The sequence below is a fragment of the Eupeodes corollae genome, chromosome 3 (assembly GCF_945859685.1).
Source record: "Eupeodes corollae chromosome 3, idEupCoro1.1, whole genome shotgun sequence".
Lineage (NCBI taxonomy): Eukaryota > Metazoa > Arthropoda > Insecta > Diptera > Syrphidae > Eupeodes > Eupeodes corollae.
This window is the reverse complement of record NC_079149.1, coordinates 8,905,511-8,917,147: the sequence shown is the minus strand read 5'-3', so window position 1 is coordinate 8,917,147 and position 11,637 is coordinate 8,905,511. Positions and strand designations below refer to the sequence as shown.

Genomic DNA, 11,637 nt, shown 5'->3' with positions numbered 1-11,637 from the left:
TGTCAGACATAGAAAAAGAACAACCCCTTTCTAAATATTTGTCGATTCTTGCTTGAATCGAAAACAATACAAATTTAATATCGTGTCGTTTTAAATGCTTGAATTTGTTTCATATTTTATATAAAAAAGATTTAAACTCAAATCCGTTTGAACTTTAAGTGATCAAACATTTGCGACGCCGCGCCGATAACAATAATTACTTAAAATAGTCATACATGTTTGCTTATTTTTATTTTTATATAAATTTAATAACTTACTTGTATGCATCAGCTTGAAACCAGTCTATTAGATTCTTGAGCACCACACCCTCAATAAAACCCACAAAAACGAAGTTCTTAAGTCTGTCAACAAATCCCATGGGTTGTGTTCCGCCACCCATTAAACTCGGAACATAACTTATCTCTTGAGGATTCCCCAACAAATCATTAACCTGTCCAACTGGACGCACTTGAAACGATAAGACTACAGGACATTTGAAATGTCCAGCAACACCCAATAGAAAATCATTGGTAAAATATCCCAAAACAACAACATCGAAGGATTCATCTTTCATCAGCTGTTTCATTGCTGGATCCTTTAAGCTGTTCTCCGCATAATCGGTCATCATTTCGATGAATTGCGTTAAGCGTTTATACCAAGGCAATGGATTATCAGCAGCTTGAGCAAAATTGTCCACAGAGAATTTTGGAACAGTTTTAAGTTGAATATGACGAAGTTGAGGCTGCTGCTTTGATGTCCAGGGGATGGTGGTGACAACAGTTACATCATGTCCATGTTCGGCGAGAGCTTCAGCAATGGCTCCATGAATTATAAGGTGACTTTTGGAGGGTGTCGGAAAGAATGCAAGAATTTTCTTAGAATCACCACTGGCTACTAAAAAAGTAGTCAAAAGAACACACGAAAACACTAACTTAATTGACAGCATCATAATCAACAACACCTACGCTGTCTGCAATCAATTTAATACTGTTGACATATTGTTTTCAAATTTTGTGCCGATAAAAATTAGGCTAACGTTTCATTGATTTTTACTTCGCTTATCTTTTTTGTACACAAACAATATTCGGCTGATAAGCTCACATGGTTCTATCTTTTGGATTCCAAATCTGATCCATTTTAAAATTTTGTTTAGTCTCAAGATTAAATTATCAATTAATATTTAATATATGATTGTTGTCAGCTAAAAGCTTATTAACATTAAAAATGTAAGTCTCAATGACAAAGCAGAAATATAAAATGAATTTGAAATGATGACAAGACATAATGAAAACAAGCCAGTCATTTTAAATTGAATTTGAATTGAATTTGAATTGAATTTGAATTGAATTTGAATTGAATTTGAATTGAATTTGAATTGAATTTGAATTGAATTTGAATTGAATTTGAATTGAATTTGAATTGAATTTGAATTTGAATTGAATTTGAATTGAATTTGAATTGAATTTGAATTGAATTTGAATTGAATTTGAATTGAATTTTTGAATTGAATTGAATTTGAATTGGATTTGAATTGTATTTGAGTTGAATTTGAGTTGAATTTGAATTGAATTTGAATAGAATTTGAATTGAATTTGAATTGAATTTGAATTGAATTTGAATTGAATTTGAATTTAATTTGAATTGAATTTGAATTGAATTTGAATTGAATTTGAATTGAATTTGAATTGAATTTGAATTGAATTTGAATTGAATTTGAATTGAATTTGAATTGAATTTGAATTGAATTTGAATTGAATTTGAATTAAATTAGAATTGAATTTTAATTGAATTAGAAATAAATTGTATTGTATTAATTTGAATTGAATTGTTATGATTGAACGTTACTTAAAGTTGGAAATGCATTCATAAAAACAGCAATAGTTGAACAAAATTAACCATTATTTGTTTTTATCGAATTCACCTCACCTCAACGCCTTATTGTGGTTTGTCCTTAAAAAAAATGTTATAAGAAAGAAGAAGAGAAAACTTAAAATTCGAAATTCTATGAGATAAGATACGATATAACAAAACAGATTGAAAAAAACGAAAAACTTAATTAAAATCTACCATATTACCACTAATCTTTTCAAATAAAAGCTTTGCCACTTTTCGTTTGATCTTCAGTATCAAAAAAAACCTACGGGTGAACCTTCAGTGTTCTTTTTGTTGGTTTTATTATTTCCTTACCACAAGTATGTCGTGTGGAATAAAAATAGTGCTTGCGTGTTTCGTATTAGCTACGCTAATATCGTCAAACGAATCAGCCCGAATTCTCGGCTTCTTCCCAACACCCTCAAAGAGCCATTTGATCATTCATAGTTCAGTTGCAAAGGCCTTGGCCGAACAAGGACACGATGTCACAGTCGTTTCAACACACAAATGTACCCACAAAAATCCACCTTACCGATATTTTCAAATCGATGTTCCTGGATTCTCACAAAAGGAATTTTCCAATTTCATCACCAATCCTCCTCCAATCCACAAACGATTCTTCGTTCTAAATGATATTTTGAATCATTATGCCAACACGAGTTTGCATCAACCTCAGATGCAGAAACTTATGGCTGAAGAATCCTTCGACTTGGTTATCCTGGGATATTTCTTCAATGAATTCTTGTTGGGTGTGCCGGCTCATTTCAAATGTCCAGTGATACTGTCATTTATGATTCGAACAGTGACACAATTGAATCAATTGGTTGGCAATCCTGAAGAAGTTGCTTATGTTCCAAGTGTTGTTGCTCAGGGCAAACAACCCTTTGGATTCTTTGACAGAGTGAAAAATTTCCTGATTGTGAATATAGTTGAGAAGTTGATAATGGAGAATTTACAAATGTGGTACCAGGCTGATTTATACAAGTAAGTTTTAACAATAAAATATCTTAATCAATAATGTGCATCTTCTAACATTGTCAGTTTACTCAAAGTCAAAACCTTGATGGATGAAAGTTGTAGAAAAGAATTAAAAAAAAGATTAGTCTAAATTGCAGAAGACATAAAAACAATTTTATTCGTATAAACAAAACAATTAAAAATGTCTTGACTATCTGTAGGCAATATCTTATTTTTTTGATCAAGCACTCGTATATTGATATCAACGGTTATGAATAAAATCTATCAGCATAATCAATCTAATCATCAACATTATTAAATTTTATTATAGTTTCACCTTCATACAAATATTGAAAGTCGTTGAAAAAGTTTGTGAAAAAGATAAAAATGATGTTATCCTAAGTGATTTACGTTTAAAGGTTATTTCTTTAGGGGGTTCCTAGTTCTTGAAAAACACCCCCATTGATGTTCGATACTAAAATTTAGATTATCAATTATGTTTCAGTCAAAATTTCCCAGCCGATAAGTATCCATCTTTCAAGGATATGTTGAAGAATGTCTCCCTTGTTATGAGCAACCATTACTTCATCCAGGGTCCAATCCGTCCACATGTTCCAGCTGTTATCGAAATTGGTGGAATTCAGATCAAAAGCAAACCAGATCCTTTGCCAGAGGTAAGTTTACTCTTCTTTCACCAATTAAAGGATTTCTTCAAATTTTGAATTAATTTATAAGGACCTCAAGTCAATTTTGGACAATGCCACCGAACACGGAGTCGTATACTTCAGTCTGGGATCGAACGTTCAAGGCAGCACCTTGGAACCGGCTAAATTACAGGCCATCTTCAATGCCCTTGCCAAACTCCCACAAAAAGTTCTCTGGAAATGGGGTGATTCCGAAGTGCCTGGACACTCTCCAAACATCATCTTCAAGAACTGGCTGCCCCAAGACGATATCCTTCCCCATCCCAATGTAAGGCTTTTCATAACCCACGGTGGTCAGGGTAGTGTTGTTGAGTCAACATTCCATGGAGTGCCTATGGTTGGTATCCCTATATTCGGTGATCAAATTATGAACATGGACGGTGTTGTCAAGCAAGGATTCGGCTTGGCCGTCGATTATAAGACATTTACTGAAGAGGATTTAAGTAGTCTCATCGATCAAGTCCTGAATGATCGGAAGTACAAGGAAAATATACAGAAATTCGCAACACTCTACAAAGATCGACCATTGAATGCCCAGGAAACAGCAGTCTTCTGGGCCGAGTATGTCCTTAGACATCATGGTGCCCCACATATGCAAAGTCCTGCGGTACATTTGAATGCATTCCAATTGCATTCCATCGATGTTATTGGATTTTTATTGGCTTGCCTCTACATTGTGTTCAGAATTAACAAATTCATCTTTTTGTTCGTGAAATCAAAGATTTGGAAGGTAAAGAGTAAAAAGGAATAAATAGTCCTGTGAGGCTGAACTTTTCTTTAAATATCCTTTTTTTTATTTTTAACCAACAAAAATGTTACTAAAATAAATGAAATATCCCACTTGATCGGTTATACAAGTCGAGTGTGTTGAGATGTTGAAGCTTGATGGTGCCTCAAATTACACAAAGTGATTCTCTACTCTTCGTCGAATGAAGCAATAAATTATATACTATTCCGTATATGGAACAGAACCTCGTTTTGCTTGGCTGAATCTGCTTCGAAATCCTTTTTCCCATTATTATTAAAACATTACTCACTCTCATGCGTATCTGTACGACGACGAACGTTACTTAGTCTTTTCGTCCTTATTTGGGTATGTATGTATATTTTGTAGGTTTATTTATGATATTTATAAGAGGCAGGAATAAGGAAAATAATGTTACTTACTTGTAACTTAGGTACATAGTGAAATATTGTTAATTGCAAAACAAGAACTGCAAGTCACATTAATTTCCCTCAGACTACAACAACCTCAACAACGACGACGGCAAAACAAGGACGAAATACACGACGACCAACAAGCAAGCGTTATCCTTCAGAGAACTCACAATTAATAATCGTAAATATACGAATTCCTACTAATTGAATTATATATCCTCATAACAAATTCATTAAGACGTCAACAATTAAGGTAGAGAAATAGTAAAGGTACTTCGATGTGAGAAGTATAACAAATATTAATAATAATGAGGAATGAGCTTTTGATATTAAATAAATAGCAAATGCAAGGAAGCCTCCTCTTATGGTTTGGACACTTTTGTTTTTATGACATTCAATTAGCTAAACAGGAATTATGATTTTATAAAGTATAGGAATGTAGGGTTTAATGGATTGGAAATGCCGTTGCCATATTCACAGTCGCAATAATAGTACATGCATTACGGTCTAGCATTTTTATTTTTGAAGGATATCCTTCGAAGGAGGTGTTCTTAAGCGCTGACATCTTGATCTTTACTAGACGTAAATGGAAAACGGTATTTCTTCAGCGGAAACCCAAATAAGGCAGATCCCCCCTTGAATTATTGATGGATTCGACTTTGGTTCCTTTTTTCCAAAGTCATGGAAATGCTGATTAATTAGTAGGTCGTGCAATATTCCAAGGGCCTAAGGCTGATTAGTAGTAAGATTTTTGCATCAATAGACTCGCTGGTAATCTCATGGTGTATTTTAAAAATAGTGGAACAAATCTGTACATCGTTTTGTAGAAAGCGTCCTCGAATAGTCCCTACTTCTTTTAATTTGATCAAACCTGAAAACAATAAAATAAATGATGGTGTACCAAAGGGCGCTATCCTGTCTCCGATACTTTTTATCAACTTTATTAATTATATCTTGTATGAAACTTTTAATATACTCATTTGATACAGTAGCGATTTTAGATACGCTTAAATTTTAATTAATATTTTTTACTAGTTTTAATAATTATACATATATACGCTTTTCAATACTTGTTTAAGAAATATTTTTGGTATGCAGTTATAACTAAAAATAAAACATTTAAATTTCATTAAAGAAGGTTGACCCATTTTTAATAGTACAAAATTTAAAAAAAAAGATATAAGGAGGCTGGGATGCGACCCACACTTATAAATTCCTTCTCACCCGTGCCTTTCAGTTAGTTTAGTCAGAGATACAAAAATTTGAAGACAAAATATTTAGTAGTTTTTATAATACTTGAGTTCAAAACCAATTAGTAGTAAGTAGTAGTAAAATGTTTTTTATTTCCAACATAATATTTAAAAGGAGAATTCACGCTGCTCCATAAAGGTTGGAAACAACTTAACAGAACCTTTCGATGTAAAAAAAGGTTTTAGACAAGGTGATGCGCTATCATGTGATTTTTTTAACATCGTGCTTGAAAGAATAGTGCAGAGCTCACACGTCAACACTAGAGGCACTATCTTTCAAAAGTCTGTCCAATTACTGGCATATGCTGATGATATTTACAAAATCTGAAGAACTCACCCTGTTGTCAATGGGGCTGTTCTGAGTATTGAGGCAGAGGGGGCAAAAATGGGTTTAACGGTTAATGAAAACAAAAGCAGAATAACTCTTGCTAACCGCTGTTTCTTTGGACTTTAAGAAAACAATTGAGTATTAAAGTCCTCTCTCCAGGGACCAAAGTGTTGCTATATAAGACCCTTATCATCCCCGTCCTGCTATACGGTGCAGAAGCATGGACTATGAAAATGGTAGCACTTTCGTTCTTCGTGTGATCTACGGTCCCGTATGCAACGAAGGGGAGTGGAGGAGAAGATGGAACGACGAGCTGTACGGGCTGTACAGTGACGTAGACTGGCTGGATCACGTAGAGCGCATGGAAACCAATACTCTAGCCCGGAAAGTCTTCGAATCCACACCCACAGGACAGCGCAGTAGAGGAAGACCGCAGATCAGGTGGCGCGCACAAGTGGAAGGTGACCTCACCCAACTTGTAGCGAAAAGCTGGAGAAATCTAGCTAGGGACCGAGGTAGATGGAGAAGTTTGTTAATTGAGGCCCTAGTTGACACAGGACTGTAGCGCCACCTTAAGTAAGTAAGTAATTTAAAAGTTAACATTTTCAAATAAGATTTTAAGTTTCTTTCGAAGTTAAATAGTTGAGTTTACATATTATTACAATTATTAGTTTCAATTCAAAATTTGGTGATAATTTTAAGAAAATTTTGTAGTGGTTGTATTCTTTCAATAGTTCATTTCGGTATGGTAAAACTACAGTTATTAAATTCGCAAGTCCTTCAAAATGTAAGGTGTTTTCTCCATTGAACACAAGGATTATTTCCGCTTCTGTTAACCAAACTATCCCATGGAAGGCCACCCTAAATTCCTTTAAACCCTAATGGATGTTTTCTTCCTCCCTTAAGTTGCACACAGTATATAATGATGATTCATTTTGGCCAAATCCATTTCCATTAAGCTTCATTAAATCACATCTTGCCTTAAAAATCCAGGTAATCTTGTTCAGTTCGAAACCATCGTTAATGTAAATCTGTCCTCTTAAATGATCCAGATGTTTGTAGATGCGCGTAATGCTCTCAAATGCCCTTCTTAGGCTTTCTTGTTGACCCTCTGATTTCAACAGCCGCTATAGATCATTGCCTTTTTGGAGTCAATCAATTTGAGAAATAGATTTTTTATCCCAACGCAGTCCAAAACAATATCCAAGATTGTTCAATTCCTTTAACCAGAACAATTTTTTCCTCAAAAGTATTTTTGCACTGTATTCAAATATTGTTTTTGTATATCTGAGGTGAAGATCAAGGGTATAGTAATGTCCGTCCTGCGCCCAGTTTCCATTGTCAAATAGTTGTTTGGAGGAAGTGTAGACAATTTTAAAATTAGTTTTAAAAAATAGCGTTGAAGTTTATCCCCTTCTTCAAACATTCCAAAGCCAGATCTGACTACTTCATGTTTGAATAGCTCTATAAACCTCTTGAAATAGTTACCATTGGGTTTTTAAGCTGATATTTCTTTCTGCTAGAAAACATTGCCACGTCAAGTTTATGCTGTTCTTGGCTGCAGTGTTTCTCTTTTCTATGTGCTTTAAGAACTACATCTTTGGTGAAAGTAAGACTTCTCAATTTTCTTGACTAGATAACCTGCCACCATTTCTGAACATCATTATCTCGGATTAAGATAGATTTACTTCTAGGCTCCATTTAATACAGTAACATTTTAGTTGCGTTGTTCAAAAATATTTACTGTATTTTATGATTTAAAAATGTAAACGCATAAGAGTTTGTTTTAAAAAATTTAAAAGATATTTGATCTCTTCAATAAACCTTAATTTTGAAAAAAAAAAAAGATTTCTAAAAATCGTTAGAGCTATTTTATTCTCTAAATTAATTTCTTATAGATACAATTTTTAAATTTAAGTTTAAAAATATTTGCGGTATGCAGTCGCTTAGAACTTATTTAAATACATTTTGCTTCTAATTTAAAAAAATGAGGACCCCTTTTCAAGATATCTTATTTCGAAAAAAAAATGTTTTAATATTTCTTCAAAATTCAAAAATAAAAACAATGACATCATCAAATATTTTTCGGACTGTATAATAGACAGTTCAGAAAACAAAATATTGAACTCAGTTGATTTTTTCCTGAGAAAACTTAAAAACTAAATAACGGTTCTATTGGGGTTACTGGAGCAATACAAACATATTTTGTCTCATTTTGAAACGAGCCAAATTAAGAAAAAAAGAGGCTGGGATGCGCGACCCACACTGATAACTTCCCATCCCGTCTTATCGATTTGTCTTGCTTAAAAGTTTGTCTATATGTACTCGTATCAATTTTTACCAAATTTGCGAACTATTTTTTGAAAATTTAATTTTTTATGAAAAAACGGACTGTTGGATTTTTATATAAAAATTACTGAATATCGAAAACAATATTTTCTGTGAAATAAAATAAGTTTGAAGTCAATACTTTTAATTTTTGAAAAGCTATTTGAGTCGAAAGTAAATTTTTACCATCCTTTATACACTTTTTTAGGTTTTTTTTTTTTTTGTAAAAATACTGTCAATTCGAATTTTTTAAAAAATTTACCAAATGTTAACAACAATATTTTTTGAAAAATAACAGTTAATTAAAGCCAATATCTCAAAGTTTTGAAAAAAAATATTTGAGTCGAAAATCAATTTTTACCAACTTTTATTAATTCTTATTTTAGGTTTTTATTTTTTGTAAGAAAACTGTCAATTCGATTTTTCTCAACATTTTTCAGATTGTTTAAACCGATATTTATTATATGATAAAATAAGTTTGAAGCTGTGGCAACACTGTAAGACTGAACGAAAGCAAAGAAGATCGAAAAGAGTTCAGTTTCGATTGAGCATTCTAGTAGAGCAGTCGTGTCGGGAACTAATCGTAATAAATAAATTTTATAAATTAAAAGTAATCGGAGTTTTATTCATAGAATATTGCTAAAATTTCAGAAGTGGAATTCGAACCTATTCGGCATTATGAGCGATAATAATTTGTCTGAGTTATCCACAGCGCAATTAAAATCGTGGTTAAAATCGCTTGGACAAAAAACAAACGGTAACAAAGCAACCCTCATTTTACGTTTGGAATCCGTTCCCGTTAACGAGCGTGGATCCAACCCACCCGAAACAACGGAAACATCAAAAGACATAGAAGCAGCTGCAGCTGCATACGGAGACAATGAAAGCGACAACGATCCAGAGGCATCTGTTCAAACGAAGGGGAAAGACAAAGAAAACGATGGAAACCAACACCAAGAAGACGATGATGATGTTGAAGATGCAGATAACAAAATGCCAACCACAGACCAGAAACACAACGACAACAAACAAAACAATTTTATGAAGAAGGAGATAGAACTGATGCAGAGAGAAATCTGCATACAACGGAAAGAAATCGAATTGCTGAGAACTGAAAATGAGTGCTTAAAGAATGAAAGAAAAGGAGAAGAAAATAAACTCTCAAATGAGCTACAAAAGAGAGAGAAAGAGTGTTTGCATTTAAAAAAAGAACTACAAGCAACGTGAACAAAACGAAATATTGAAAAAAGAGTGTGACAAAAAGAATATAGAAAAAGAGAATGAAATGCAAAATGATTTGGTTAGCGCAAAAAAGAAAGAACCATCAAATGAGTGCTACATAAGTAATATAAACATGGTTAAAGAATTATTGTCTGACTATGCTGGAGAAGGAGACAACTTTTCACTTTGGCAGTCTCAAATAAAAAACATTCAATCATCATACAATTTGGACAATAATAACATGCGTGCTCTAATTGCAGCTAAATTAAAAGGAAAGGCTCTTCAATGGTTGCATTCTAAGCCAGACATTGCAACAATTTCCATTGACTCAATGCTTGAGAAGATGAGAACTCTTTTCGATAATCGGACCAGCAAATTAGAAATTCGTCGGAAGTTTGAGTCGCGAAAGTGGCTGTCTAGCGAAATATTCCAGAATTATTTCCATGACAAACTAATTCTGGCCAACAAGATGGAGTTAGCAGAAGAAGAACTCTTAGACTGCATAATTGAAGGTATCCCAGATCATCATTTACGTGTACAGGCGAAAATGCACCGATTCGTCAACAGAAATTAACTTTTGGAAGCATTCTCTGGAATATCTTTACCAAAGCCTTTTAACGCAGGCCTGCGTCCGTCAAACGAAGGCGAGCAGAAATTACAGATTCGTTGTTTCAACTGCAATTCTCTGGGGCATCTTGCTTCAGATTGCAAAAAGCCGAAGAGAGAAATCGGAGCATGTCACGCTTGCGGACAGTTTGGACATTTTGCGGCCGCATGCTCTGCCTACAAAAAGAAGAACCATGTTGTTCATCATGTGGACGATGACGATGATAACCAATTCGTAAGAAATTTATATTTACGATTTGAAATGATTAATTTTAACAATGTATTTTTATTAGAATGCTTAATTGACACGGGTAGTCCCATCAGCCTCATCCGCCGGAAGTTTGTACCGGAACTTATCGAATTAAAATGTAACACACTAAATTATTTTGGTATTAATAAAACTAAGTTAATTGTTTTTGGAAAAGTTGAAATAAATGTTTTGTTTGAAAATGAAAGTATTTTATTGGAAATGATTGTTGTAACGGATGAGACGATGGCATACCCAGTAGCATTAGGAAGAGACTTTTTATTAAAATCAAAGATGAGTTTACAGAAAATGGAAAAAATAAAAGAGAAAAGTTTAGACAATGACAAGTTAAAAGAAATAAACGTTAAGTTAAGCATAGAACAGAATAATGAGAACAATGAAATTTTGGGAAATGAAAAGTTCGAATTTAATATGATGGAAATTGAGCAAGATAATTTAGACTTAGATATAAACCAAAATTTGAGTTATAAAGTAAGAGAGAAAATAATTGATGTATTTAATTCATGTTATGTAAACCGTGAGCGTCGCCGATTGCCTAATGTCAGTTACGAAATGAAATTATCTTTGAATAGCGAGAAACCCTTTCATTGTACCCCAAGGCGGTTGTCGTATTTCGAGCGAGGTAGATTAAATGAGATTATAGATGATCTTTTAGCAAAACAAATTATAAGACCGAGTGATTCAGAATACGCCTCTCCAGTTGTGTTCGTAAAAAAGAAATCGGGAGAGTTACGGTTTTGCATCGACTATCGTTCTCTAAACAAGGTAACATTGAGAGATAACTACCCTCTTCCGTTAATTGACGACCTCCTAGATCGATTATCAAATAAAAATTTGTTTACTCTTTTAGATTTAAAAAGTGCTTTTTATCATGTACACATGAATGAAAGCTCAGTTAAGTATACATCCTTCGTGACACCGACGGGTCAATATGAATTTTTAAGAATGCCTTTTGGCTTAAAGAAC

The 11,637-nt window shown here is 33.5% G+C and overlaps 2 protein-coding genes across 2 annotated transcripts; one reads left to right on the top strand and one right to left on the bottom strand.

Moving 5' to 3' along the window:
- Nucleotides 1-253: 253 nt before the first annotated feature.
- LOC129949017 (UDP-glycosyltransferase UGT5-like) lies at nucleotides 254-925 on the bottom strand. The gene has a single exon (XM_056060209.1). It carries the CDS (start codon nucleotides 923-925, stop codon nucleotides 254-256), a length of 672 nt encoding a protein of 223 aa, XP_055916184.1.
- Nucleotides 926-2,096: 1,171 nt separating this feature from the next.
- LOC129951645 (UDP-glycosyltransferase UGT5-like) lies at nucleotides 2,097-4,357 on the top strand. The gene is made up of 3 exons (XM_056063892.1): nucleotides 2,097-2,835; nucleotides 3,314-3,482; nucleotides 3,544-4,357. Exons 1-3 carry the CDS (start codon nucleotides 2,174-2,176, stop codon nucleotides 4,261-4,263), a joined length of 1,551 nt encoding a protein of 516 aa, XP_055919867.1. The 5' UTR covers nucleotides 2,097-2,173; the 3' UTR covers nucleotides 4,264-4,357.
- Nucleotides 4,358-11,637: the final 7,280 nt, after the last annotated feature.

Excerpts from the sequence above, each read along its gene's own strand:
- LOC129951645 (XM_056063892.1), top strand. The coding sequence starts at position 2,174 with ATGTCGTGTGGAATAAAAATAGTGCTTGCGTGTTTCGTATTAGCTACG. Across the intron at positions 2,836-3,313 it reads TACCAGGCTGATTTATACAA|TCAAAATTTCCCAGCCGATA; the intron begins GTAAGTTTTAAC and ends ATTATGTTTCAG. Across the intron at positions 3,483-3,543 it reads AACCAGATCCTTTGCCAGAG|GACCTCAAGTCAATTTTGGA; the intron begins GTAAGTTTACTC and ends TTAATTTATAAG.
- LOC129949017 (XM_056060209.1), bottom strand. The coding sequence starts at position 925 with ATGCTGTCAATTAAGTTAGTGTTTTCGTGTGTTCTTTTGACTACTTTT.